Source organism: Rhinoderma darwinii, chromosome 8 (assembly GCF_050947455.1).
Source record: "Rhinoderma darwinii isolate aRhiDar2 chromosome 8, aRhiDar2.hap1, whole genome shotgun sequence".
Taxonomy (NCBI): domain Eukaryota; kingdom Metazoa; phylum Chordata; class Amphibia; order Anura; family Rhinodermatidae; genus Rhinoderma; species Rhinoderma darwinii.
In genome coordinates this window covers 106,912,511-106,939,786 of record NC_134694.1, presented here as the reverse complement: position 1 = coordinate 106,939,786, position 27,276 = coordinate 106,912,511, and the positions used below count along the sequence as shown (strand labels likewise).

Here is a 27,276-nt window from a genome sequence, read left to right as displayed (position 1 = left end):
CCTCTATGGAGGATCAGTGTCTGTGAGAAATCCTGCGCCGCCCGACCGCCAGGTATTATATTTGAAATGGCAACAAATATGGATGTGATGAAGGAAACACGTCCCAGCCAGCACCCCCTCCCCGGCTGTGCCTCCTACGTCCATTGCTCGCTTCGAATCAGCCTGTAAATGACCTGACAATTGTAGAGCAGCCAAGCGTGCAAATACTGTCTGTCAGACACAATGCCAATAACAGCGCCATGCAGAGCACAACACAACCACACAAATGTTATGTCCCCTTATTAATGAGCGCTGTACTCTGGTCGGTTGCTATAGACAACTGCGCTAGGTTTCCTTTACACCAGTTTTGATAAATCTACCCCTAAGTGTTATGTAGATTTGTCCCTATTTCTTTTTATCTATCTATCTATCTATCTATCTATCTATCTATCTATCTATCTATCTATCTATCTATCTATCTATCTATCTATCTATCTATCTATCTATCTATCTATCTATCTAATCTATCTACAATATACAAAAATTGCGGCCGCACACTGAGAACCCCAATGCCACCTAAAGACTATAAATAAATAAATATGCATTGCTGCTCAATCTACTTACAATATGGAGATTCTTAGCGCACATTTTGATCAAATTGTGTGAGCCCACCTGCCACGACAAGGCAACCTCTATAAGGTGGGTCCCTACGCTGAACATACACCCAGAACTGGGACTAAGCCTACATATATCTGGGGAAGGTAGGAACCAGCATTAAACTAATTAAAATCACCCAGGGCAGAATGGGAGGAGTGCAAGAACCAAAAAATGGAGGCAGTCACTAACCCCACATATATCAATCACATAAACAACACAAAAGTTTGATCAGCACATTCCAGAAAAATGAAACAAACCGTGTATACAGGTGCAAGGAAGACTAAGACTGCAAACAATACAATATCCAAAAATAGAGACAGCACACTGTGAACACCAATGCCACCTAAACACTATAAATAAATATGCATTGCTGCTCAATCTATTTACAATAGTGAGGTTCCTAGTGCACATTTTGATCAAATTGTGTGAGCCTTCTCCGCACATATGGGATGATGTCGGGCTATAAAACTAATATAACTAAGACTGAAGCACTTCCCATTAATATCCCCCCGCATACCCTCAAACTACTTAAACAAAACTACAAATATAATTGGAAAGAAGTGTCTCTGACCTATCTAGGGGTCCAACTCACCTACTCGTACACCTTGGTTTATAGGGCTAACTTTCCCCCTCTTTTTGCTGAGTTACATAGATATATGGCCAGGTGGACTCTCTGTCCTTTTTTGGACGCATTGCAACGTTCAAAATCACCCTACTACCTAAAATTATATACTTTTTTGAGACGCTCCCAGTGGCGGTACCTGTGGGAGAATTGAGGGCAATGCAATCTTCCATCCTCAGATTCATATGGCACTCCGGGAGACACAGAATCCCTAAATCTGTTCTACTATCTAGTAAGTCTGCAGGAGGTCTATCTGTCCCTGACATTGCGAATTATTGGGCGGCTCACACCCGTCGCATCCCATCCTGGGCATCCCTTAGAGCGGTGGACTGAAATTGAGAAACTGTGGATGGCTCCGACTCATCCCAACTCCATGCTGTGGGGCGGCCCCCAAGTTTTGCCCTCATCTACTCTACTGGGCCCCATGCGATTTTAGAGAGAAGTATGGAAGAAACACTTCCGTTTGGCGTCGGATTGTCCCCCCTTAACTTTGATATTGTACACTCCCTCTATTCCGCGAGGAACCAGTTTACGGATGGTCCGACTTTGGACTGGGGCTATTTTCCATCTGGCTGATATGGTTAACCCCCTCACACTAGAACTACACCCATTTTCTTCCAACAAAATCATAATATCCCCTTCTCTGCTTTTTTCCACTATTTACAAATTAGACACTACATGCAACATACTTTTGGATCTGTCCGGGTCACTACGCCTACCACCTTTGAAATGTTATGTCGCCACACCACCACAACTAAGGGTCTTATATCCGCTATTTATGCCATACTGCTCTCTCCGGATAACTCCAATCCACCCATACATAAATACATGACTAAGTGGAAACCATATTAGGTAGATCTATTCCTCCGGCACTGTGGCAACTAATTTGGTCGAAGGCGGCCAAAACTTCCATTTGCACGTCATATAAAGAAAATGAGTATAAAAATCTTATGTTTTGGTACCACACCCCTGTCCTTCTACATAGCTTCAACCTGAACATTCCCTCGGCATGTTGACGATGTCAGTGTCAGGTGGGTAACCTGTTTCATATTTTTTTGGGAGTGTCCCCTTGTGACACCGTTCTGGTCAGAAGTTAAAGATCTGGCAGGTGCGGTGGTACAACAGAATATTCTCTTGGACCCCCGACATTATCTGCTAAATGTCCCTCCCCGGTCAATGGGGGAACACCTAGCTCGTCTATTTCAGCACTTTCTTACGGCAGCTAAGACCCTGATTGCGTGAAAATGGAAACAAACCGCAGCTCCCACTAACACTCACTTGCTGACCAGGATTAGAGAAATCCGCACTATGGAATTTATGACTGCATCACTGAACAACTCTTTACACCGATTCAAAAAAAATTGGGACCCATGTGATATATATTGGATTTCCATGTCATCTGGATAGCTCATTCACCAATCGCCTATAGGGTCCTGCCCTTAACATACAGTATGACCCTCCCTCTCCTACTGTTTTTTTCCCCTTGTCTTTGTCGTGTCTAGTTTAGCCTCCCGGCAGGGATTTCATTCATCACCATTTGTTATGCACTTACATATTTGTGTACTTTTGTACAATTGGTACAACCTTTCTTTCTGTCTGTTTTTATTTGTACGATTTGTATAACCTGACATGTTTTGTTGTTCTGTATACATTTCGGAAAAAGCTTCAATAAAAACACAGTTGAAACCAAATTGTGTGAGCCCACCTGCCATGACAAGGCAACCTCTATAAGATCTATCTATCTATCTATCTATCTATCTATCTATCTATCTATCTATCTATCTATCTATCTATCTATCTATCTATCTATCTATCTATCTATCTATCTATCTATCTATCTATCTATCTATCTATCTATCCAATCTATCTATCTATTTGTATGTCTATCTAAAAGAAAAGAAAATAGTAGAAAGACATGAAATCCAAAAAGACCAAAATACCGTATGGTATGCACAGACCCCCTATTTGTGTTGTCAGTTTATCATAGTGTATGAAGCAGAGCTGACTTTGCTGCATCTTGATAACTCTCCAATATAATAAAGTAGGTTTTAATCTACTTACGGTCCTATGTAAAATCACAGCTAAGGCTCTGTTCCCATTAGCGTCATGTTTTCTGTTTTTTCAATGGCCATGACAGCTATGGTGGATCCATTTTCCAACAGATACCGGGAAAAACAGACAAATCTTATTGCCTTATATTGTTGGCAAGAATAAAGCTGCAGGCTACACGATTCCTGACTTCAAAAATACCAGAAAGGGCAACGAAAACCGTGGCAGAGGCTCTGAGCTGCTTGGCGATATTGAAATAAGTTCTGTCAGATAAGTCAGCCCTCGCGCATATATAAAGGGCAGAATTGTGTACGTACCTCCATATCTAGCGTGTCATCATCCTTCACATCGCAGGACACGGTATGAATGTCTTTCTCTGGGGTGTACAGTAACTTCTTGCAGATATCTGGGCTCCCCTGAGTATCTATGAATGTAGTCTCTGAATAATCTTTTCCCCTCCACATCTGGGGATCTGTTGACCGCCAAAAAGAGACGTCTGCGACCCTCCCAACCCCAGAATCCACAGTCCTGCGGAGGCTCCCTGGATCCAGAAACTGCTGGGGAAGTTCTCCGCCTTGCTGTGTACGGTGTGGGAGACATTTCCAGATGAATCCTTCACCCCCGCTATCTTTAGAAAGGAGAGGTGTGAGCATACCTGTTCCCATTGACCTGTCCAATAGGGGGTGCTGTAACTCATGCAAATACTCCATCACTTTTCAGTATTACTGTTGTCTCCAGAGGATTCTGGGAAGAGCCATTGTCCAAATTTGCAAAGCTTTGTACTTGGCCTTGTCTTAGCTCTTATTTTCCGGCTTATTTCTCTGCTACAAGTGATAAGAAATTTTTCATGATTTCTGTGTTGGGTGGATTGGCAGCTCTAAGGACCTGATAAGCAGAGATTCTTTATATGCGGCAGATGGGTTGTGGTATGAAGATAATATAGGAATCAGTCATTGTTTGGACCTTTCCTGTTCCCGAAAGATTGAGGCCAACATTTACTGTAGACAAAAAGGAGAAGAGAATTAACAACATCCATTTTTGTACTTCACCGTCCTCTCCCTGCCTCTTTTCTGTCGATGACCCTACCTCCATGCCTGTCTGACTGCCTCTGACTTTAATTTCACAGCCTGTCATTGTGTACCCTGCTTCCCAATGCCAGTCCATGTTCACCTTTATTATCTGCGTCCGCACCGTGTGTCTTCCATTGCTGCTTCCATCTCTCCGTCATTATTCCCACATCATGCCCATCTTTGCCTCCTTCCCCAGTGCCAGTCTTCCCCTCCCTGACCTCATCTGACTGTGGTCCCACTGCCCGCCATCTACATTATCTTTTTAACCGTGCTTGCCAGCTTTTCTATCAGCTGCCCTTGTCTGCCTGCCAGGCCTCCACTATCTGACCATAAACGGAGCTATTAAAGTAGTTGGCCAATTTTGAATACATATCGCTCATCTGTCATTAAACAAATAGTTAATGGGGTTGTATCATGAAGAATAAAGGCCCTTATACACGGGCCAATGATCGGGTAGATGAGCGTTCATATGAACACTCGTTCCCGATCATTTCCCTTTGTAAACAGGGCAACGATCATACGACGAACGGGCAAACTCTCATTCATCAGCTGATCGTATCGTTTACGCAGCACAAAATATTATCATAGTTGGCAGCACATCCCCCCGTGTAACAGAGAGATGTGCTGCCGACACAATGTAAATGCATGGGGGCGAGCGATCGTAGTAACGATTGCTTGTCAACATACATAACCGATCATTGCTCCTTGTGAAAGGAGCAAACGAGCGCCGATCAACAAACTGTCTCGATGATCGGCGCTCGTTTTTACAGGCCATATTAGCTGATCATCGAGACAGTTTGTTGTACTCCTGCCTGGCCACGTCATTTTATAGAATGGTTATATTTAGCAGACAGTGAGATGGAAATGGCCTTCGTACATATGTTATGTGACATCTGCCCTCTCCCCGCAGGGTGATAGAAACCCAGAGGAGATATGTGTGAGATTATTATATGCATTTTACCTACAGTTTTCTTTTTCTGGAATTAATATTCTTGTTAGTAGGTTATTACCTTGTATTTCTGTGCAGCGTTCACGGTCATTATTTATAGATATACCTAACAATACTAGAAATCCCGCCAGAAGACACGACGCAGTGTAATGTCTGACAAAATGAGACTTAAACAGGATTTCTCAGTGTTTTGAGATCTCAAGCGTCAATGTTCTCTCCTGCTGGAACATTACATAGTTGTCTCTTTTAGGCTATTTTCCCACGTAGCGTAAACCCAACGGAATTTTCGCAATAGAATTCTGTGCGGAAATTCCGCAGCATTTACAGTAGCAGCACAGTGGATTTGATTTCTGCAAATCTCAGCCACATGGTGTGGAAAAAAACGCAGAAAAGTAGTGCGGTAATTATTCTGCGCTGCGACTGTCAACTCCGCAGCATGTCAATTTATACTTCGGGTCCTGGGTGGAGATACTGCGTGTTTGGCCCATAGATTTGAATGGGGAGTATAAATTCTGCACAAAAATGCAGTTTGTACAGCATTTACGCAGCGAAAACGCTGTTCAAACCGCTGTAAATCCGCAGGTGCACATAAAGTTTGCTACAATCAATGCTCCCGAGTCCCTAATAAATCTGCAAAAATCCTCAAAAGACCACCCCTCTCGATGTACTGGTTAAAGAGGTTTTCCGGGACTTTAACATACTGTACGTATAATAGGCTGTCAATGTGGGGGTCTGACCTCCGGGACTCCTGCAAATCAGCATAAAGAAGGGGCTGCGGCTCGTCCTTATGATCGGCTTGGTACTGTTCACTGGAATTTGAGGAGCTGCAGTACCAGGCGCAGCCGCATACTAGTAGAAGGTGCTGTGCCAGTGCTGCTGTGCCAGTGTAAAAAATAAAGGGGACACGGTGCTCGCAGGAGCTCCATGACCCCCCTATTGTGATGATCGGCAGGGGTCCCGAATATTGAACCTCAACTGATAAAATTACTGGCTTGTCCTAAGTATAGGCCATCAATGTGAAAGTCCCAGGGAACCCCTTTAATACAACTATATACTGCCAGCCCAGCGACAGGAGGTTTTGACATGTACTGTACCTCCATATGCCCAATGATTTTATACGGAGGCACAAAAAATTGTGGCAAAATCCAACATGCCAAATTATGGAGCTATTCTATGGGCAATGCTTCTCGGAGGCTACATGGCGGCACAGAAATGTGGGAATTTATTAAAGGCTTTACGCCACATAGGTGGCATTAAAAAGTAGCACATTTTGATGCACGCATGTTTCTCTGGTTTTCTATATACATAGAGATTATTCATTATATAATAGAAAGTTCTGTAACTTTCCGTTTCAATATGTCTTTATTAAACAGTTGAGACATCAGAAAATATATATGAACAGTTCTACTCGCAGGTAGAAGTAAATAGTTAAAGTCTCAAATAATAATGACATAGTTAAAGAGTCTCTGTCACCACATTATAAGTGTCCTGTCTCCTACATAAGGAGATGGGCGCTGTAATGTAGGTGACAGTAATGCTTTTTATTTAAAAAAACGATCTTTTTTCACAACGTTAGGAGCGATTTTGGTTTATGCTAATGAGCTTTCTTAATGCCCAAGTGGGCGTACTTTTACTTTCGACCAAATGGGCGTTGTACAGAGGAGTGCATGACGCTGACCAATTGGCATCATGCACTCCTCTCCATTCATTTACACTGTACTAGCGATACAGATATATCACTATGTGCAGCCTCATACACAAGCCCTAACATTACTAGTGTCCTGATAATGAATACACATGACCATCCAGCCTGGACGTCATGTGTACTCAGAATCCTGACACTTCTGAATCTTTTCTGTGAGATTTCCAGCAAGGCAAACGTAATCTCGCGAGATTACAATGTAAACTGTCATTTAAAACGAGATTACGTTTGCCTTGTTGGAAATCTCACAGAAAAGATTCAGAAGTGTCAGGATTCTGAGTACACATGACGTCCAGGCTGGATTTCATGTGTATTCATTATCAGGACACTGTAGTAATGTTAGGGCTTGTGTATGAGGCTGCACATAGTGATATATCTATATCGCTAGTGCAGTGTAAATGAATGGAGAGGAGTGCATGATGCTGATTGGTCAGCATCATGCACTCCTCTGTACAACGCCCACTTGGTCGAAAGTAAGGGCGGGTTCACACATAGCGGAATTTCACTTAAATTCCGCTGCGGACACTCCGCAGCGTTAATCCGCAGCGGAGCCGTTTCTCCATTGACTTTCACTTTAATTTAGCAGTGTTCGTTTACACGATGCGTACAATTCCGCTGCGGAGCATAGGCTGCGGAGCGGAATTTGGTGTCCGCAGCATGCAAGGGATGTTGCGGAGCAGTGGCGGACTGGTTGCGGACTCATGGCGGAATTTCTCCATTGACTTCAATGGAGATTCTAAGTTCCGCAATGAAGTCCGCAGCTGTCATGCACATGTTATGTGTGGTGCGGAGCGTATTGGTTTTTTAACATGACATTTCTTCATTCTGGCTGGACCTATGTATTTCTAGGTCTACAGCCAGACTGAGGAAGTCAATGGGGCTCCCGTAATGACGGGAGCGTTGCTAGGAGACGTCAGTAAATAGTCACTGTCCAGGGTGCTGAAAGAGTTAAGCGATCGGCAGTAACTGTTTCTGCACCCGGGACAGTGACTACCGATCTCAATATACATGTATCTGTAAAAAAACATATAAGTTCATACTTACCGAGAACTCCCTGTTTCTGTCTCCAGTCCGGCCTCCCAGGATGACGTTTCAGTGTAAGTGACGGCTGCAGCCAATCACAGGCCAAGCACAGGCTGCAGCGGTCACATGGACTGGCGCGTCATCCAGGGAGGTCGGGCTGGATGCCGAAGGAGGGACGCGTCACCAAGACAACGGCCGGTAAGTATGAAATTCTTTTACTTTCACTAGGGAAAGTGCTGTCCCTTCTCTCTATCCTGCACTGAATAGGGAGAAGGGAAGCACTTTTCCCGCAGTCCGCAGCAGCTAGTCCGCATCAATTTTCTGCACATTTTGTGCAGATCCGCTGCAGAATCTGCAACGCAGATTCTGTGCGGCATTGATGCGGACAGTTGCGGAGGAATTCCGCCATGTGTGGTCATGCCCTAAAAGTACGCCCACTTGGGCATTAAGAAACTCATTAGCATAAACTTAAATTGCTCCTAACGTTGTGAAAAAGATCGGTTTTTAAATAAAAAGCATTTCTGTCACCTACATTACAGCACCGATCACCTTATATAGGAGATAGGGCACTTATAATGTGGTGACAGAACCTCTTTAATTCCCATGAGTTTTAACATTTTGAGAAAATGTCATTTAAAATAATATGGATCATAAAAGAAAGATAAATAAAAGAAATGTTGTGAAGAACATATTGCTTGCTGTCAGTTCATGGAAACATTCTTGCTTACATAGCGGCTCAAAACCCATCCTGATCACAACCAAGTGACACAGATGCAGGTAACAAGAGAAAGCTCTGATACACTGTAACAGACTAGCATCAGTGTTAGGGTATGTTCACACTATTTACGGACGTAATTCGGGCGTTTTAGCCCCGAATTACGTCCGAAAATGCGCCTCAATAGCGTCGGCAAACATCTGCCCATTCATTTGAATGGGTCTTACGATGTTCTGTTCAGACGGTCATTTTTTTTACGCCCCGCTGTCAAAAGACAGCGCGTAAAAAAGACGCCCGCGTCAAAGAAATGCCTGTCACTTCTTGGGACGTAATTGGAGCCGTTATTCATTGACTCCAATGAAAAGCAGCGCCAATTACGTCCGTAATGGACGCGTCGTTCAAGCGCCTGCACATGCCGTTACGGCTGAAATGACGGGGCTGTTTTCTCCTGAAAACAGCCCCGTAATTTCGGCCGTTACGGACGCTGTAGTGTGATCATACCCTTAAGGCTCATGCACAATGCAGCATAGCACAGACTTGAATGGAACCGTGCGGTCTCTGTGTGCTGCCTTACAGGCTCTTTCGGGTGCCATATGTACGTAATGCTACCTGCGTACATGATTTGTATGAAATCTGGGAGAAAAAAACCTCTGTGTGTCACTGAATGAAATTGGAGAAATAGAAAGGCCCCATCCATCTCTATGGGAGTCGTATTAAGGCTCTGTACAACATGGAGCAATAGTACGGCAGTGTGAATGAGCCCTTACTTGGACGTGACCAGGAAGAGTTTTCAGCCTCTAGATGTATATAAGAATGTTCCTATTCACTAACAGAAAGCAGAGATCTTGGAAAATTAAAAGAATTGAAGCACAAAGTCTATTAGAAAGCTGCAGTACTTTTCATTAGATGGCGATTAAGCTTCATTTTCATAAAACCTGGAAACCCCTTTCATTTCTGCCAATTACAGAAATATTTTTTCTATCATTTTACTCCTAGGGGTTGTCTGCACAAATTATTAGGCAGGGAAATCTGCTTACACCACCAGTATACGGAAGAACACAAGCTGGGTCATACTGGGACATCCACAGCACAGTGCAATAAGGAAATTCTAGGTGGTTGGGTAGATTTCTTCTTATAGGGGCACCTCGGAAAACAATGAAAAAAAAGTGCAGCCATGTTTTCTAAGCAATTACCTTACAAATAGCCCATAAGAACTCTTTACAGGTCATGGCACTTTGTTAGGTGGCACAGGATTAGAAAAAACATGTCTTCTTCCAAAAACAGCGCCACCCCTGTCCACAGGTTGAGTGTGGTATTGCAGCTCACTTCAATGGACCTGCAATACCAGACTGAAAACTTGGACGTTGTTTCTGGAAGATCGCAGCCATGTTTTTTCCATTCTGCAAAACCCCTATATATAAAGACTATTTCTATAGGAAGCACACTTTGATAGTCCAGCTTCTAGAAATAAATCTATCCTAGAATTTGGAAGGTTCCCTGGGGCAGCCCCTGTTAAGGGAATGAGCATACATGATAATATGTCAGTCACAAGCAGAGCAGGGGAGCATAAAGAGCGAGCAAACCATGTAATAAAATATTAATAGGCTTTTAAGGCAGCTGTCCGAGTGATGGAAGCCCTGGCTGCCTCGCTCCCCAGTGCGTGGAACTGCAAGTGGGCATATAACATCTATCTCACTGCTGGAACATGACAGAGCCGGGCAGGAGGGGGATGCCGGGGTGCACAGTCCGCCAGTGCCCACATCTCTAATACTTTACAATAATTCAGCATTCACTGCCTCACTTTATATTCTCTTTGTTGTGTCAGTAGCATTTATTGCTTCCCACATTTCCTCATCGGGTGCATAGATATTAAAAACCACCCAAGTCTTCTCTGCGTGGGCAGGAAATATCACAGGGTCCTCTCTGTGTGACTCATATAGGTCCTAACTTGGCAATGTGCCCATCTGGAGGGTATAATACTAATGGCGCAATTTGATTTTTAACACGAAGGGAATCGCCTTTCCAGCTAATGTGGGGGTCACTCATCCGTCCTTACTATACAGTATGCAGGACCAACCATCCATAGGGTGCTATTAATGAAAAGCAACACTATAGTGTGATTGATGACATGGGGGGAGGGGATGGACTAATGAAAAGGTATTAAAGGCAAATTTATCATGTACATTGGTAATGACATCAACTGTGAGCTACATCAGACCACATACTTCTATGGTGACTATAAAAAATCAAGCTTACCTCCATATTACGGCTCCGCATGACATTTCAGGTGTACGGAGATGTGATACTACGTCTATAGAAGTCTATAGGGCATTATTGTATCTTCATATGGCTTCGATTTCATACAGGGGCAATCCATAAAAAATAGTACAGAAGCAAAAATCATGGCATGATCCATTGGACGTCGTAATATGAAGTTATTCATCTCCATAAATATGGCACCATATGGAGCAACATACAAAGGGACTACAGCTCCATAGTGCATAGCCGCGGGACTCCGTGTGCCCCCATACAGCCTCCGTACACACGGTTCTGCATGAGGCCTTATTCTTAATGGGATATTCTATTTTTTTTGTACTTGATGTAATCTGTTGTTCCCTTTTATCAGAATTTTCAGGCTGTGAAGAGTCCAGAAAAATGTCTGCCCCCATGATCACTACTTTATCTTACAGATCTCCAGTTCTGAGAAACATTTAAGCCTCATGCCCACGACCAAATTACAGATCCAAAATACGATGACCATCGAAATCCTTGGACACATGGGCTTCCAAGTTCATATGTTTGTTGGACCCGTGGATTGTGGTATGTTCTTCCGCATTTTGTATTTATTACATGTTTAAAGAATACGGTGCCACGCAGAGGGTTAAAGGAAGAGCGCTAATCCTTCTCCTACCTTGTGCATTTCTATATTGCTCTGAGAGTCCATGTATCTTTAATATACTACATACACTATATTCTATATACTAATTCAACACATACTAAAAGGAATTTGCCAGAACAAACAGGGGGGATAGGAAGCGATAATGCACCACGGAGCATGCACTCTAATGCCACATTCTTTAAAGGCTATGTACCTTTAAATGGAAAATTCTTATAATTTTTTTTAATGAAAATGTCAATGAGTGTGTTTTGTGCAACTTTCTAAATAGTTTTTATTAAAAATTATTTTTACTTTTTGAGACACAGCTGCTTTGTATTTTCTATACAGAGCAGCTGTATCGTTCGCGATGACCTGAATCCGTCAGTCTCGCGGACCTGACGGGTTCAGTGTCAGCGGTTGGATCCACCTGTAATCTATGACATCTAAGTTATGAACATAGATGTGATAGATTACAGGTGGATCCTGCGTGTCAGACACGCAGGACCCGCTGACACTGAACCCATCAGTCTCCCGGACCTGACGGGAGCAGGATTTAGAAAAAGATATAGCTGTTCTGTATAGAGAATACAGAGCAGCTGTATCTTAAAAAGTAAAAAGTAATTTTTTGATGAAAATTATTTAGAAAGTTGCACTAATCACACTGACTAAAAAAAATAAATTGCCTTTCAAAGGTTTACATAGCCTTTAAGTCACATTTGTTCTTGAACTCTTGTTCCTGGTGAACCACACGCATGCAGAATGAAACATGAGTTCCACTGAAGTGGAAAAATCTATGTAGACAGCCAGGCAGAAGTCCTGGGGGGTTCCCATTAATATAGATAGATAACCTGTCGATACAGCACTGTGTGCAGGAGATATATAGGTCATTCTGTCTGCTCTCTATCTTTAACCCTATAAGAGTCTATAAAATATTCACACACAGGAATTAATTCATTCCACATATCAGATGTGTCGGCTATGGATTTTCTTATGCACAATTTGCCAGAGGAAGTTCTTAGATCCAGATGCAAACGCTTAACATGGGCCCAAGAAACAAGTGACAACTTTGGGTTCTGCCATATGTGATGACATCACTCTGTATAGGATTTATATACAAGATATAAATCAGATATTCAGCTCTGATGTCATATGTCTGGTGCCTCTGCTCAGGGGTGGGCTCATCCAGCAGAGGGTCCCTGTGCAAGAATTGTGAGTGGGTCCATCATACCATTGTATGCAAAGTGTTTTCCATCATTTATGATTTGGAGGGAGCACAGTGAGCTTGCATCTCCTCTATATGGGCAATGGCCATTCATAATGGGGACCTATCCTAGTGACAGATACCCTGAAGGTGGTTGACCCCTTTGCCCTCATGGCCCATGTGCATCGGAACATGCTGCACACGCATTATATCATCTGTTTCTGTGTTCTTACATAGCAGTGGTAAGGGGTTGATTAAGGACCCTCAGGAATAGGAGCCTGTGTTGCAAGACCTACCTTTACACCTCCTATAGCTATATTCCACTGTCCAATCCTATATGACTGTAACTTACGCAGCCCACTGGATCTGTATACCCCATGTATAATATGAGATAATGCTGCTGCAAGTGTAAATCATTGCTGGTATTAATCATTGCATGTTGAAGTTTGTGCTGCAGCCGTATTGTGACGTTTTTGTATTGTGGCGCCGTACAACCTCCGATTTTTATTGAGCTGTAATATGGCCATATAGTAGTCTATGGATCCTACAGAGATGTTTTTTGTCAGATTTATATGTAATCATGATGTAATTATGAGATGTGCCCAGAGCCGCACCATTCATGAGGTGAAATGAGCATCTCATCTCAGGCGGCGGTCTGCTGCCTCTGAAGGCGCGCGGCGCAACTGAAACCAGCCATTGCCACCCCTTCCTGCACTATAATTGTACCTGCGTCTATAGGACGCAGATACAATTACATGCATAAGCACTGCATAAACGCTGAATGGTGGGGCAGCCATTCAGCGCCTTTCAATGACGTAAGCGGCGCGATAATGTAATCGCGCCACTTGCATAGTTGAATGGAAGGGCAAGGCACCTTGCCAATCAGCGCCTTTCAACGACGCAAGCATCATCGTGCCAGTTGAAAGGTGAAGATTGGCAGGGCAGAATGCCTTGCTCTGCTATTCAGCGCCTTTTAATGAGACAAGTGGCGCGATTACGTAATTGCACCACATGCATCGCTCAGCCCCAGCAGACCTGCTCACAAGAGAGCAGGCCTGCATTGCAAGATGACAGCGCGGGAACGGGATCAGGTGAGTATGTAAGGTTTTTTTTGGGTTAAAAGTGTGAGGTGCTACATGTGGAGCACTATCTACAGGGGGGCACTATCTATAGCGGGCTATATGTGGGAACTATCTATAGGGGCTATATGTGGGGCACTATCTACAGGGGGCTGTATGTGGGGCACTATCTACAGAGGCTACTATCTACAGGGGGATCTATGTAGGGCACTATCTACATGGAGCTCTATGGGGGCACTATCCACAGGGGGCAATATGGGAGGCATTATCTACATGTGTGTGGCACACAGTGTATGGTGCTATTATAATCAGGGACACAGTGTATGGTGCTATTATAATTAGATGTGCAGTATATGGCGCTATTATATTTAGGAGCATAGAGTGTGGCACCATGAGAATTTTATCTTCGTTTATAGGTGCAGAAATATTTGAAAAGTGAGAAACTGAAGACATCTGAACATAAAACTGCAGAAATGGGATGTGGCCGGGAGAAGTCGTCATGAGGTCTGGACCGGATGAGAAAAACAACAACTAGAATCTGAGAAGACGTCACCTGTGAGCCACTTAATGTAAATGTTTATTCTGCCTCTAATCAGTACTGCAGCTACTGTATGATCCGGTGGTATGATTTTTTAATTTTTTTTGAAACAGCAACTCCCAGCATATCTTTACCATTGTTCGGGCCATGCTGGGAGCTGTCGTTTTATGCCATACAAACCTATACGGCAGGGGTTGCCCTAAATTGAGCTGTATTTGTGCTGGTACTGTATATATGTACTGAGCTTGGTTCTGGTGAGAATATATGTATTGAGCTTGGTTCTAGTTCTGCAAATATGTACTGAGCTTGGTTCTAGTGTTGTATTTATGTACTGTTTGTTTCTGGTGTTGTATTTATGTACTGATCTTGGTTCTGGTACTGTATATATGTATGAGCTTGGTTCTGGTGTTGTATATATGTACTGATCTTGGTTCTGGTGATGTATTTATGTATTGAGCTTGGTTCTGGTGTTATATTCATGTACTGAGCTTGGTTCTGGGGATGTATATATGTACTGATCTTCGTTCTGGTGCTGTATATATGTACTGAGCTGTGTTCTGGTGCTGTATATATGTACTGAGCTTTGTTCTGGTGCTGTATATATGTACTGAGCTTTGTTCTGGTACTGTATATATATTAGAACTTGGTTCTGGAGCTGTAATTATATAGGATATATTTATAATAACAAAGTTGTGGGGCAGATGGAATTATTTTAAATTCATTGTGTATTTAATGGGAACCTGTCAGGTCGTTTTAACCCCTTGAACTGCCACAATTTGGTGATACATAACTCGACAATATTTCCAACATTGCCTTGTGTATTTCTTTTAGATGCAGCAAAATCTATAAAATCAACTTTTAAAACGGCGCACACTATATGCTAATTACTCATTAAAGGGTCATGGGTCGGTGCCACTATCCTGAAGCGTCACATAGCCCTGCCTCCAAACCCACCTTTCCATGCTTGATTGACATCCCTCTGGCTGTTATACATCCCTACCAGTCCCCTCCAACTTTCTCGGATGCGCCATTGCATTGTACTACTTGGGCACACATCGTGCAGCGAGGTGTACTCTGCCCGGCTGCACCGCTGCAATGCGCATGTCAGGGGAGTACAAGGCAACGCCGCATCCGCAAGAGTTGGAGGACGCTGGTAGCAATGTAGAACAGCCAGGGGGATGTCAATCAAGATCTGGGGCACGCCATTTCATTTTTCGCATTAGGCAGCAGAGAAGCTAGAATTAGCCCTGGATGTGCCAAATGCAAAACATTCCTCTGGAACATGTGACAAACTCAGATATATACATGTGACAAACTCAGATATATAGCGCACATACCATAGTCCCTATATACATCATTATTATGCACCACTATCCTTTTCTTCATTATTGGAATTTTGCATCATCTATAACAGGACCTAATAGACATTAATAGGATAAGCCACAGCGTGCTCTATAACATAAGGAAATCAATAAAGGTTGATCTCAGCAAAGAAGACAAAGCCTCGGGTTCCCGTTCGGGTCCAGAGTATAAAGGCTGCGTAGGCGGCAGGAAAGATATATATATAAGTCTCTTTTAATGCCTCATTTTGTGGTAATCTGTGCAAATGGCTCTTTTGTCAAGAGTTTTCGGATAACGTGAACTTAGTCCAATGACGGAGAACTCGTCTGTCCTCGCAGTATAAGCCTCATTTTATCCTATATTCCTTCACTAGCTGCAGCTGCTTCATGTAGGCAAAAAAAGAAAAAAATCCAATTTATTGTTACTATTCTTAACCGTGCATCTGCGGGGGATTTGTGAACGATGAAGGCAGGGAGGCGCGGAGGATGTATAGAGAGCTGACCTCTCGGCTTTCTGCTTCATTACAGATAATCCATTAGTTGAGTTTCCCTGCTCAGGAATACAGATGTGAGCGGGACCGCAGTGCCTCAACATCTACATTTCTGCGATGTCTCATTATTACACTCCTTGCGCTGGACAATCAATAGCAATCCCATTACATGGCAAAAACCTATTATTGCATGTGATAACCCATCTCCCAAGTGCCTTTTTGCACTGCCGTATATTGATACGGAGGAAAATCAGCGCCTGAGTGCCTTATTGCACTTACACCGATCAGCGGACATGTTTTAATTTATATTAAAAATGGGTCAGGGTAATGACTTGGTGATGCCCTAATGACCGGAGAGAAAACAGACGTAACCCAGACAAGACAGCTAACATGGTGGGGTGGTCCATGGCCAAGTAGGCTGGAGTGGATTCTGCAGAGATTTGGTAGATCAGCCTGAGGAGCAATACATCCAAACTAAGCATGGATCCTGTCGCCCAATTATCAGGTCAAGCTTAAAGGGGTTGTCCAGGATTAGAAAACTTGTCTGCTTTTTTTTAAGAAACAGTGCCACACTGGTCCACAGATTGTGTGTGGTATTACAGCTCATCTCCATACACTTCAAGGAGCAGCAATACCAGACATATGGACAGATATGGCACTGTTTCTGGAAGAAAGCAGTCATGTTATTCTAATCCTAGACAACCCAATTTTATTATTTTTTTTCATTTAAAGGGCATTTCCACACATTGCATATTTTCACTAGGATGCAATCAGAATTCAAATATAGCACTAGGAACATGAAAAAAAAATCTCCTATTTATTCTTTTTCTGATTCTGAGTTTCATGACCTCATGGTACTTTGCAGGTGACTCTGTATTGAAACTTTCCCTAAGGGCTCATGAATGCAGTTGTATTATGGCTCCGTTTTGTACAGGACTGTAATAAAGCTGCCATATAGGTGCATGAGCCTTCTACTGTACCTCTGTATGCCTCTGATTTATATGCAGGCATATAGTGGTTTTCATACAGGCTCCACGCAATGGGCACTGCTGTGTCCATGAGCCCCAAACTGGCTAAGTCTTCATATTCCCTTAGTAATGCGTAGGAATTTCCCGCGATCATATCAAATGAATGGCCGACCATGTAATTCATGGACAGACAAGGTCTGCCAGGAGGGGAGCTGTTCTTTGTTAGCGTCTCTGTCTAGTAGAGGGGGGGTCCCGAGCACTGTCCCCTAATAGGGCAAATGGAAAGGGATTATCTTCATAGGACAACTCCTTTAAGGTACGTCTCTACACAAAAACTAAAATTCAGCCATGCTAAGAATTCTTCAACGTTTATCTCCATGTGCTGTGTTTTTCTTTTCTACGTCAGTCAGTCATCATTTATGCTCCTGTCCTCTTCTCTGTCTTTGAGTTGAGTCTAGGAAGTAGCTAAATTACAGTAGACATATTCAGCAGTTATAATTTTGTCACAGTCACCCAGGATTTATAGAAATGAACAGTCCCTTTTATCTCTTTCACCCTCCTGTCTCCTTATATCTTCTCATTCTCCTTATGTACATGAACTTATTACAGCTCCATACAACCCCCGAGCTGTATGAAGCTGTAATATGGCACCCATAGACTTCTATGGGGATATATACTGTACCCTCCATATGCCTCCCCAAAAAATTGTGCATGCTCCATTGGACGGCACATTATGGAGGTCTTTACCACTAAAAGAATTACATCTAGGGGATAATAATTCCATATAATGGCGCTGTACCGAGTACTATACAGCCGCACATAGAGTGCCTATGGCGGCACAGGTCGTGTGCATGTCATGTACATGGGGCCTTAAACTGAATTCAATGCCTGATCTGTGCCAGCCTGGGAGAGCATATATAGAAAAAGCTACCAGCCATAGTGTTTTAATACATTGTCCTCAAGGACATCCCTATGTGGCGGTCCACTTTAACTACTTTATAATTACAAGACTACCTTGGGGTTTATATTGTACAGGATTATTATAATTTGTTGGTGGAAACACCCTTTATGTTGAATAAAATGGAAAATATATATTTTTTATAAATATGAAGGTCAGCCGGTAGGGGCTCCCATAGAGGTGCAATGGGCCTCTACTGTAGCCCCATATGCTGATATCATATGAAGGCTTTTCTGTCGGATTCTGTACAAATTCGACAGTAGATAAATTGTGGCACCCTTGATCGCATGCCGATCAAGCTCCCCTAGATCATTGTATGGGACTCCGTGTGCCGCCGTACAGCCTGTCTGCGTGCAGCCACCACTACATGAATAGATGGGTTTATACAACTAGTATTGAACTCAATTGGAACTTTATACACCTGCATGCAGTGAGCTCCCCTAGTGGCAGCTGCAGGTAGTCATTATGGCAGTGTATTGGGAAGCAGGCGAAGCGGTTCGATGCCAGGTCTCCTCCCACCAGGGGCCCATATCAGTCATGTTCACTGCCTCTGTGGTAGGTTCGCCACTGCCTGAGAGTTTTCCTTTGAGGTGGTTATACATTTTTCACAAAACTTCAATCCTTAGGATGAGAAGAAAAAGACAAAGCTTCTCAAATGGATATAATGTTATTTTAGGTTCCTAACATCTGTCGTCTAACTCCCTTGACGGGAACTGGTTAAACAAGAAGAAAAGCTCTGAGGGCGCTAAACACTGCATTTTATCACCAGCTGTGACAAATCTATACTGAAGCTTTTGCTGAGTTGAAAAAAAAAAAATTATACGGAAAGATCATTCAAATTTATGTTTTTTACAGAGAATGGAACAACCAACAGGCTTTGAAAAGAGGGGGTCCCTACTGATTCACTGCTGTAGGTTCATATGGGTGTTATAAAGTGGGTTTCCCCACACTGGGGTCCCATTTTATTAGCCAAAGCTTAGAGCCACCTATTATTTTGACTGTAATACTAAAAGGCCATCTCCAGCCCCCCAGCACCTGGACCTGAGCTGACCACCTGATCACTGGGATGGCTTCCTTTAATGTCTATGGGTACTTTAAATGGACACTAAACCTCAGGTCTGTCTGTTCTTCATTTGTTGTGCAGTTGAATACACTGTATTATTCTCTTTTATCAGCCATTCTAGGCTGAGAAGAGGCTGATTTTAGTATTTTTCAATGAAATTGCTTCAAAATGTCTGCCACCGTGATTATTGCTTAATCCCGCTTTTCTTCAGTTCTGAGAACCTCAAGAAACATTGACATACATATGCGTGAATGATGCTTGTTGCTCTTTAATAAGCTGCACTTTTCTAAGCTTTCTACTTTAGGTTTAGAGCCCCTTTAAGTGAGTGGTGCTCTGAATATCTGTAGGATTTTACTAGCCCTATTGAAAGCCCTAATCGATAAACTGGTAGATGAAAAAATAAAGGTTTGTAGCTTGTGCACTTAAATTATGAAGCATATGTCCGGCATGTTTTCTTTGTGAAAGTCGTTCTTAACTTAAGGGCGTGATCTGATTTATCCCAAAGGTGCGTTAAATGTATAAGCCCCATACATACATGTTCTACACCAAAAAACAGTTGATCAATCTACACCAAGTCATATCAATTGTATTTTGTATAAGGGTATTTCAAAGGATACGTAATCTGCAGGGGGCCTAACTTAATAGAGGGGGCCGCTCCCCTTACTGACTTACCACCAGAACTGAATTAAGAATGGTCCTAGGCAAACGGAAATTCACTGAAAACTATTTACATGATGGAAGCCATTAATTACAACAAGCATAGCCATTGTGCGTATAATAGTTAAGGGAGTCTGTGTTCGTTTTGAGGTGCATGAAGGGGTCATATGCACTTTTTTGTATTCAAATGCTGTAGGTTGGGGGCATGTCCTATATAAATGGCCGTGAGGCCAAATATTGTGTACATATAATGCTTTGTGAGTACTCTGGCTTAATCTCCCTGATGTCCCGTCTCAAATTTATTCAGAAAACTGTATACCATTTTAAATGGTTGCTGTTGATGTCTTGGAGTATGTCTTGTTGGCCGAAAGCTTGCCATTATTGCAGGAGGAGGTGCCGGGTGTCAATGAGGGACCATATAGACGTGGGGGTGAGAGTAGTGACGCTGAGCGTTGAGCCAGAACTCTGTTTGGAGGGGCAAGGAGAGGAGATAAATGCCAAAGTTTGTCGGTTTTAGATAGAGTACGGCTAGATCCCATGAGGTGCCAGATGGGCCGGCTCGTAGTGTGTTAGTGCACTTAGGCCCGGGTACATCCCCTGTGTAGTCAGGCTGGGGGCTGTGGATATAGCGACGGGAAGCCAGTGAGGAGTGGTGTAGAGTGGTCCAGTGGAACTTCTGTGAGACGGTAGTTAGAAAGAGACACCAGGTCCCTGAGAGGTGCTGCACCTGTAGAATTGAGCTCGTCACTGGGAGAGTAGCCGGTGAGCAGTAAGAGAGGGACTGCTATGATTTGGGAGCCATGGCTGGGTCCTCGTGGGTGGTGTAAGCGTTAGCTCTGAGATAAAGAGAGTGCTAAGCACTTATATGGAGATTGGCTGCCCTGAGGCCTAGTGAGAGATCTGTTCACCAAAGTCCGGTTAACTGAGTGTACTGGTGGAGGAGAGAGTGATACAACAAGTGCAGTGACTTATTCCTCCTCCTGTATTAAGAGAAATTGTTACACTGTTAGTTAGGTTCTGTTCACATCTGCGTTCAACGTTTTTTCGTTGTTCTGCTCCATCCCAGGAGCAGAACAACGAAAAACTGCAACAAACAGCGCCCAACAAAATCCACTAACTTTAATGAGTTCTGTTGTGTTTCCATCGTGGTGCCCATCGCTTTGCCGAACAAAGAATCGCAGCATGCTGCAAAAACGTTGACATTTGCAACAGAAGCCCCTCATGGAGACTCCGACGCAGATGTGAGCAGGGCCTTACCTGTGTTATTACTACTGTTATTGTTGCTGTTACAAGTCAGGTCAAGGGATCCTTTAAGAGATGGTACCCCTTTCTAACAAGGACTTAGACTGGAACTGTGTTGGCCACTCTGTGACCTGGGACCATAGTCTATTGCACTCCTAATGCACATAGTGTTGAGCGACAGGCAAGCTGCACGTTCGCATCCATGAGTAATCCGGCAACTCATGAAAGGTGGCGTAACGGCCACGATGACCGACGGAGGTGCAGAACACACCTATACTAAGTGACTGGTGCAACCCGCCAACTGGAATAAAGGCAGAGTAAGATGTGGTAGGGGGTAGCCTCTCAGAGACCTATAGCAACACTGTTGGTCAGGTTGGAAGCCGACAGCCACTTTGAGCACAACCCAACCTTGGTGGACTTATTGATGTTCAGTTAGTTTACCATCAAGTTTTATTCGACTGCAACTGAATCGTCTGCTGCAATTCTTTTTAAAGGGGAAACATATGCACATGGATTGGGGCAACCGGAACGGGGGCTTCCTCCATGAGCGCCAGGTAAACTGCCTCAATCATATATATGCGATTGATCATCAACCATCTTGCTTACTCTCTAGTGCCAGGGTGTAACATCAGCACTTCACGCGTGGACATCTATGCCACCCTCTCACTTCGGACTTATTTGTGCGCTGCTTAGCAAACAGTGGGTCGAAATTCACATACATATCATTCCAGCACACAGGTAAAATAAGTGCCCCTAAGTCTATAATAAAAGTATATTGATCCAATCTTTGTAAAGGAAACCCCTTTCACTGTAGGCTCTGGTGGTGGATATAATAAAGATCCCCGTCCCTTCTTTTTCTTCACATTTACTAATGATAAAGCATCAAACCATGAGATTCCCTGCAGTTTTACAGATGTATTATTTTCCATAGAGAGATGTTTCTAAACCCAACTATCCTTCTGTAATCTCTGGATGTGCGCTGTCTGGATCATCCTCCAGGCAAGGTAAAACACGAAAATAGCACGAAAAGCAGTTTAAATGGCTTTCTTTGGTTTAGCCGTGCACAGATATGGATTAAAGTGAAGCTGCTAGATAATAACACAAATAGCAATTCCATATGTTTAATCCATATAACATTAAATCTAGCATCCGATAATCCAGAAAGTCTAATGTAACGCCACTCGTTTCCAAAATTCAAACTGCAATATGTTGGAATTTCACTAGACTAGAAGTAGAAAATGGAGCAGAGATCCAAATAGGAAATATTCAAGTGAATGGGGATGACCTGAAATTCCAGACACAGTCTGTGTACAAGGATGGCGCTGTTTCTGTAAAAATAAAAAAATCCTAGATAAGAAAACCCTTGATAATTTTCTTTTGGGCCTTTACCCTTATACAAGTGACTCGTATAGTCTGATTATCCAGAATATCTGATAATCCAACAAGTATCAAGTCCCATCGATGCAGGATTAAAGGAATTTTACTGTGTTATTGAAATTGGTCTTTTAGCTACCTGTATGTTTTAATTATACCGTGCAGGGAATCCTCACACTTGCCTTGAAAACCTGTCAGCAGAATGCAGGTAGCTATTTATGGCAGCCTGTAGTCTGCTGTAAAACAGCCAGTGTGTGCTGGCAGGGAAGCTGCTGAGAATATAGAAATCCTCAAATGCTAGCTATAACTCAAACAGCAATTAAACATAATTTCCCCTTAATATTAAAAATGTATGAGTATTTGAACTAAGTAGTTAAAAAATTGATTCTGTAAATTCTGAGTTATCAATGTGTTTCTGGTGAAGATGGCAACCAAAATGTTATGACTGCTCCCACAGGGGTTATTACTCAGCTTTTCTACATCTTCAAACAACAAATCTATGCAGTAACACATCTCCCACTCTTATATTACTATAGAACTAGGCAGATTTACATTCAGGAGCTTGGTGACAACCCCAGTGGGAGTGGTAATGGTGGCCATATTGGTTGTCATCCAACGTTCCCACAAACAATTTTTTGGGGGACCCAGCTTGTCTGTCCATTACACAAACTGACTATTGATTTCAAAGGGACAACATGTAATGCTTCATTTCCCCTGTGGTGGCGCTGCAGCGGAATTGAACACTTACTGCAGGGTTCCCCTTCAGATTTCTGCTGATTACTCGGAGTGACAGCAGTTGGATACCCTGTGATCTGCCTTTTTTTTGGGGGGGGGGACACCCTTCTAAAAGTGGTAGTACAAGCTCTGTCAGTGCCCAAGGCAGTGATTTCAGAATATGTCCCACCACGATCGTTCCCTGAAATTCAGCATGATAGTTGATGTTTGGACAATTTTTCATTTACTTGTATCCCCCCAATCATTCCCCCCCCCCCAAACACTAGTGTTCTTATTTATATAGGGAAACCCTTATTGGTAAAAAATGTAAAGGCAGAAAATCCATAAATTACGCCCTAGACAACTGCCTACTTTGTCTACCCCTCATTCCATTCCTGCCTTAATCAATAAATTGATTAAGAAAATAGAAATCCCCTTTAAATTTCGTAAATCCTTTCTAAGACGAATAACATTGGAGTGATATGTGGCTGATATTTTCAGCAGGGTTTTATAGTTACGGTTCCACGACTGTCACTGTCTAGGAAAAGTGCTTGATACCGATACTGTGAGCAGGTAGACATTAAATTAGAGTGATAAGACTGATGAGAGAGAGAAGATAAAGAATTTATAACCTGATATTTGTAGGAGACAGAACAAGAAACATGAAGGCAAAGTGACAATTGACACCCTGTAATAAGGCAATCCGAGCATTTGTTCCTCGCTACGGTGTCACACCTGAGCGAAGGGTGACACGTGTTATTGATGGGGACAGATGAATCAGCAGATGGTAGATAAATGTCACCAGGAGATTTCTAAAACCAGGAACGTGATGTATATTCCTATTCTTAACTAGAATACAGACTGCTAGCTCTGCAGTCCACAAAACAGAGAAGTTACAACCAATATATAAGGCCTATGTTCAGTCATATTATCTCATTTTGTATAGTAATCCTAAATTTTACCCAATATGACATCTTGGCATCTAGGGGAGTCAGAATTAGAACAACTGTAGAGGGGCATTTGGGAATACCAGGAGACACTCAAGGAAGGTAGATGTTGGAGGACATTCGTTGATATATATATATATATGAGGAGACAGTAGGTGGTTGGTATTATGAGAAAAATCACCAAAGGAGAGACATGATAAGACATTTATTAAAGGTGAGGTGAGGCAAAAGGAAGACGAAGTTGATCTAAATTGACGAGAGCATCTTGGTTAGGAGAAGACATTAGGTGACCCTCAGTAAGTAGAACACAATAGAATACTGAGGAGGTGATGTTCAATGAGATACAAAGTGAGGTGAAAGTTAGAAGACCATGGGTGTGAGACGATTAGAAAGCATAGTCAAGGACTACGAGGACATCTTTATTTAGGAGGAACTGTGGAGATATGCATATGAGTGGTTATGAGGAGCAGGAAGGACTTGAGAAGACAATCTCAGTTGAGGAGGGGGGTTACTCAGTGAAGAACGACCTAGAAGACACTCTGTAAGACTGGATTTATTCACTGATGCAGTGATGGGGATATAAATAAAAGAGCTAAATGTGGGCAAAGGGGTTAAGAGACACTTAGAGAAGATGGATTGTAATAATACACTCAACCAAAGGAGTGGTGAGTAGACTTATTCAGAGATGGGAATTGGGAACATACGCTGTTGTATGGCTGGGAAGGCGACTGAGGAGACACTCAGAGACAGGGAAGGGTGTTGAGGAGGTGCACGTTAATATGAAGAAGGTTAAGTAATCATACTCAATGATGGAAAAGGAGGCTTAGGAGACCCTCATTCATTTGAAAGTGATCTGAGGAGATTTACTTGAGTGGGGAAAGGGTTAATGTCACACAATACAATAACAAAGGAAAAAATTCACGTATTGTCTTACGATGGTGGGGTCTATCAGGCAAGCGAAGTCTTTAGACATATGACTATACAATATGAGACACTGGATATTAGATGACAACAAGATGTGTGGCCATAAATCAGATCGCTGATAAAGGATATTAAAAATGAAAGGTAAAAAAGCACAAAGTTTATTACCATGTGAATATTACTTGGCTAAATTGATTATATTTTTAGGCTGATGCCCGTTCCACACCCCCGAATCAGCAATTATTCATCCAACCTTCTTATGAATCATTAATTCCATCATTAAAGGCAAATTAAGAGTTTAGTCAGACGAAGTAGCAAAAAAAAAGTCCAATGTAGATAAAAACATAAACGTTAGACTGTAATTCTGTCTCCACCATGATCGGTCCCCTCTAGGACTGAGCTCAGACAGCCTAGATTATTGTTATAGCTATAGATAAGCATTAACATAAAGGACAAGCAATAACATGGATGTCAAACAATGGTTTCCTAAGTCTGTAGATCATCGTTCATGTTCCACCGGTAGCTCCTTGTGACCTTGGACGTGAAAAATACCCAGTATAAACTCTATAGTAGAGGCATAATGACTGATGTTCTTCTGTAAGGAGTCGTATGACATGGAATAATGGCCGTAGATGTGGGATTCAATTGTAGAAGTAGGAAAAGTAGGATTCAACAACAGAAATATGAGGGTTTAGATTAGGGGATCGGAATTACAGTGATGGGATGCTAAAAAAATCGAAGATGTGACGGTTCGTTCCATTAAGTCAGATCCCAGAATTGGACATTCTTGGAACCACCTGTTTTGAGCTTCCACAATGCCCCATATATATGGAACCAGGATGGAGAACTTGGATGAACATCAAATATGATATTTAGGACTATCAGGTGTAGACACATAGGATCCATAGATACAAACAAAAAGTATGATATACTTGGATGGAAAGTACAGAATATACATGGTTAGGTTTAGAAGTGTAGGATGAAGGGATCGAGTTCAGAGATGTACATGAGTTCTGGGGTAGGATCTGGTCTTGTAGTCTAGTCTGTACATATTAACTTAGCGATGAAGGAACGAATGGGCCAGTACACGGGTAGGATATCTAAGTTGGATACGAAAGGTTCATTGGAAGAGTCAGGGTCAAGAAGTGTAGGGTTAGAGAAGTACTCAACATACAGAAGATGAACCCAGTGCTAGCTCCCGATATTGAGGAGACACATTATTATCCAGTCCCATAGACCCCAGTTACGCTTCCCTCACCTATGTGCGGGCATAGATTACATACCTGGATGCACAGAGTGGCAGTGCGCTCCTTCCTCCGCTCCGGCTGCTTCTGATTCTCTGCAAGGAAAGAAGGGAGGGAGCATAGGATGCTGTGCTGCTGTAACCCATTCAATGCCACAGGGCTATACGACTGCTGGCAAACAAGCAGCATGCAAAAAGACCCCCGCTGGACTATTATATTATAAACTATATATTAAATCCCTGATGAAGCAATTACGCTGAACGTTTTAACCCCCAGTGAGCAGCAGACAGAATTACATCTTGTCAATCATGAACACGCCATGAACACTTGAGACGCCTGGAGACCCAAACAGAAGCCAGGACATTATGGAGAAACTATCAATGGGGCCTCCAGGAGACGAAATCAAATTGGCGTACATAATAATATCAGGGCATGGCGCCAGAAAAAGGCTAACGTGGTAGAGTGGAATGCCTCTCCCAGCCACTAAAGGGTTAATCTTGCACATATAAATCCCCTCTATTTAATCCCTGGTAATCCACATGTCAGGCAGTGTATTCCCCTCTGGACAGATGTGCGACATTTACTAAGTGTCCTTGCTTAACATCATTTAGTGGTAAACCTCCCCCAGTACCTCCGGCGAACCCATGACATTAAATACATTCTTGGCGTTCAAGAATGTATTTAATATGGAAAATACTGGGATGGCAGAGCTGCCGGCCTGGGGTAGATCCAAAAATGAAGCATCCACGCATGAATATGTAATGTTTAATAATGTAAGCATCCTCATAGTGTCAACCTATGAACATGTAATACTGGAACCAGGCGTCTGGGGTATTAGGGTATTAATGAGCCAATGAGTAATTTGTCATTTCTTGGATATATTAGAAGTGCTGCT

General features: G+C 42.8%; 1 protein-coding gene across 1 annotated transcript in view; it reads right to left on the bottom strand.

The window, feature by feature from the left end:
- TMEM91 (transmembrane protein 91) overlaps positions 1 to 26,874 on the bottom strand; it is a 41,264-nt gene extending 14,390 nt beyond the window's left edge. The window contains exons 1-2 of the mRNA XM_075836215.1: positions 26,421 to 26,874; positions 3,625 to 4,305 (exon numbers count right to left, since the gene is read on the bottom strand). Of these exons, the coding sequence (XP_075692330.1) occupies positions 3,625 to 4,017 (393 nt within the window). The 5' untranslated portion in view covers positions 4,018 to 4,305; positions 26,421 to 26,874. The remainder of the gene's footprint in view (positions 1 to 3,624; positions 4,306 to 26,420) is intronic.
- Between the last annotated feature and the right edge of the window lie 402 nt (positions 26,875 to 27,276).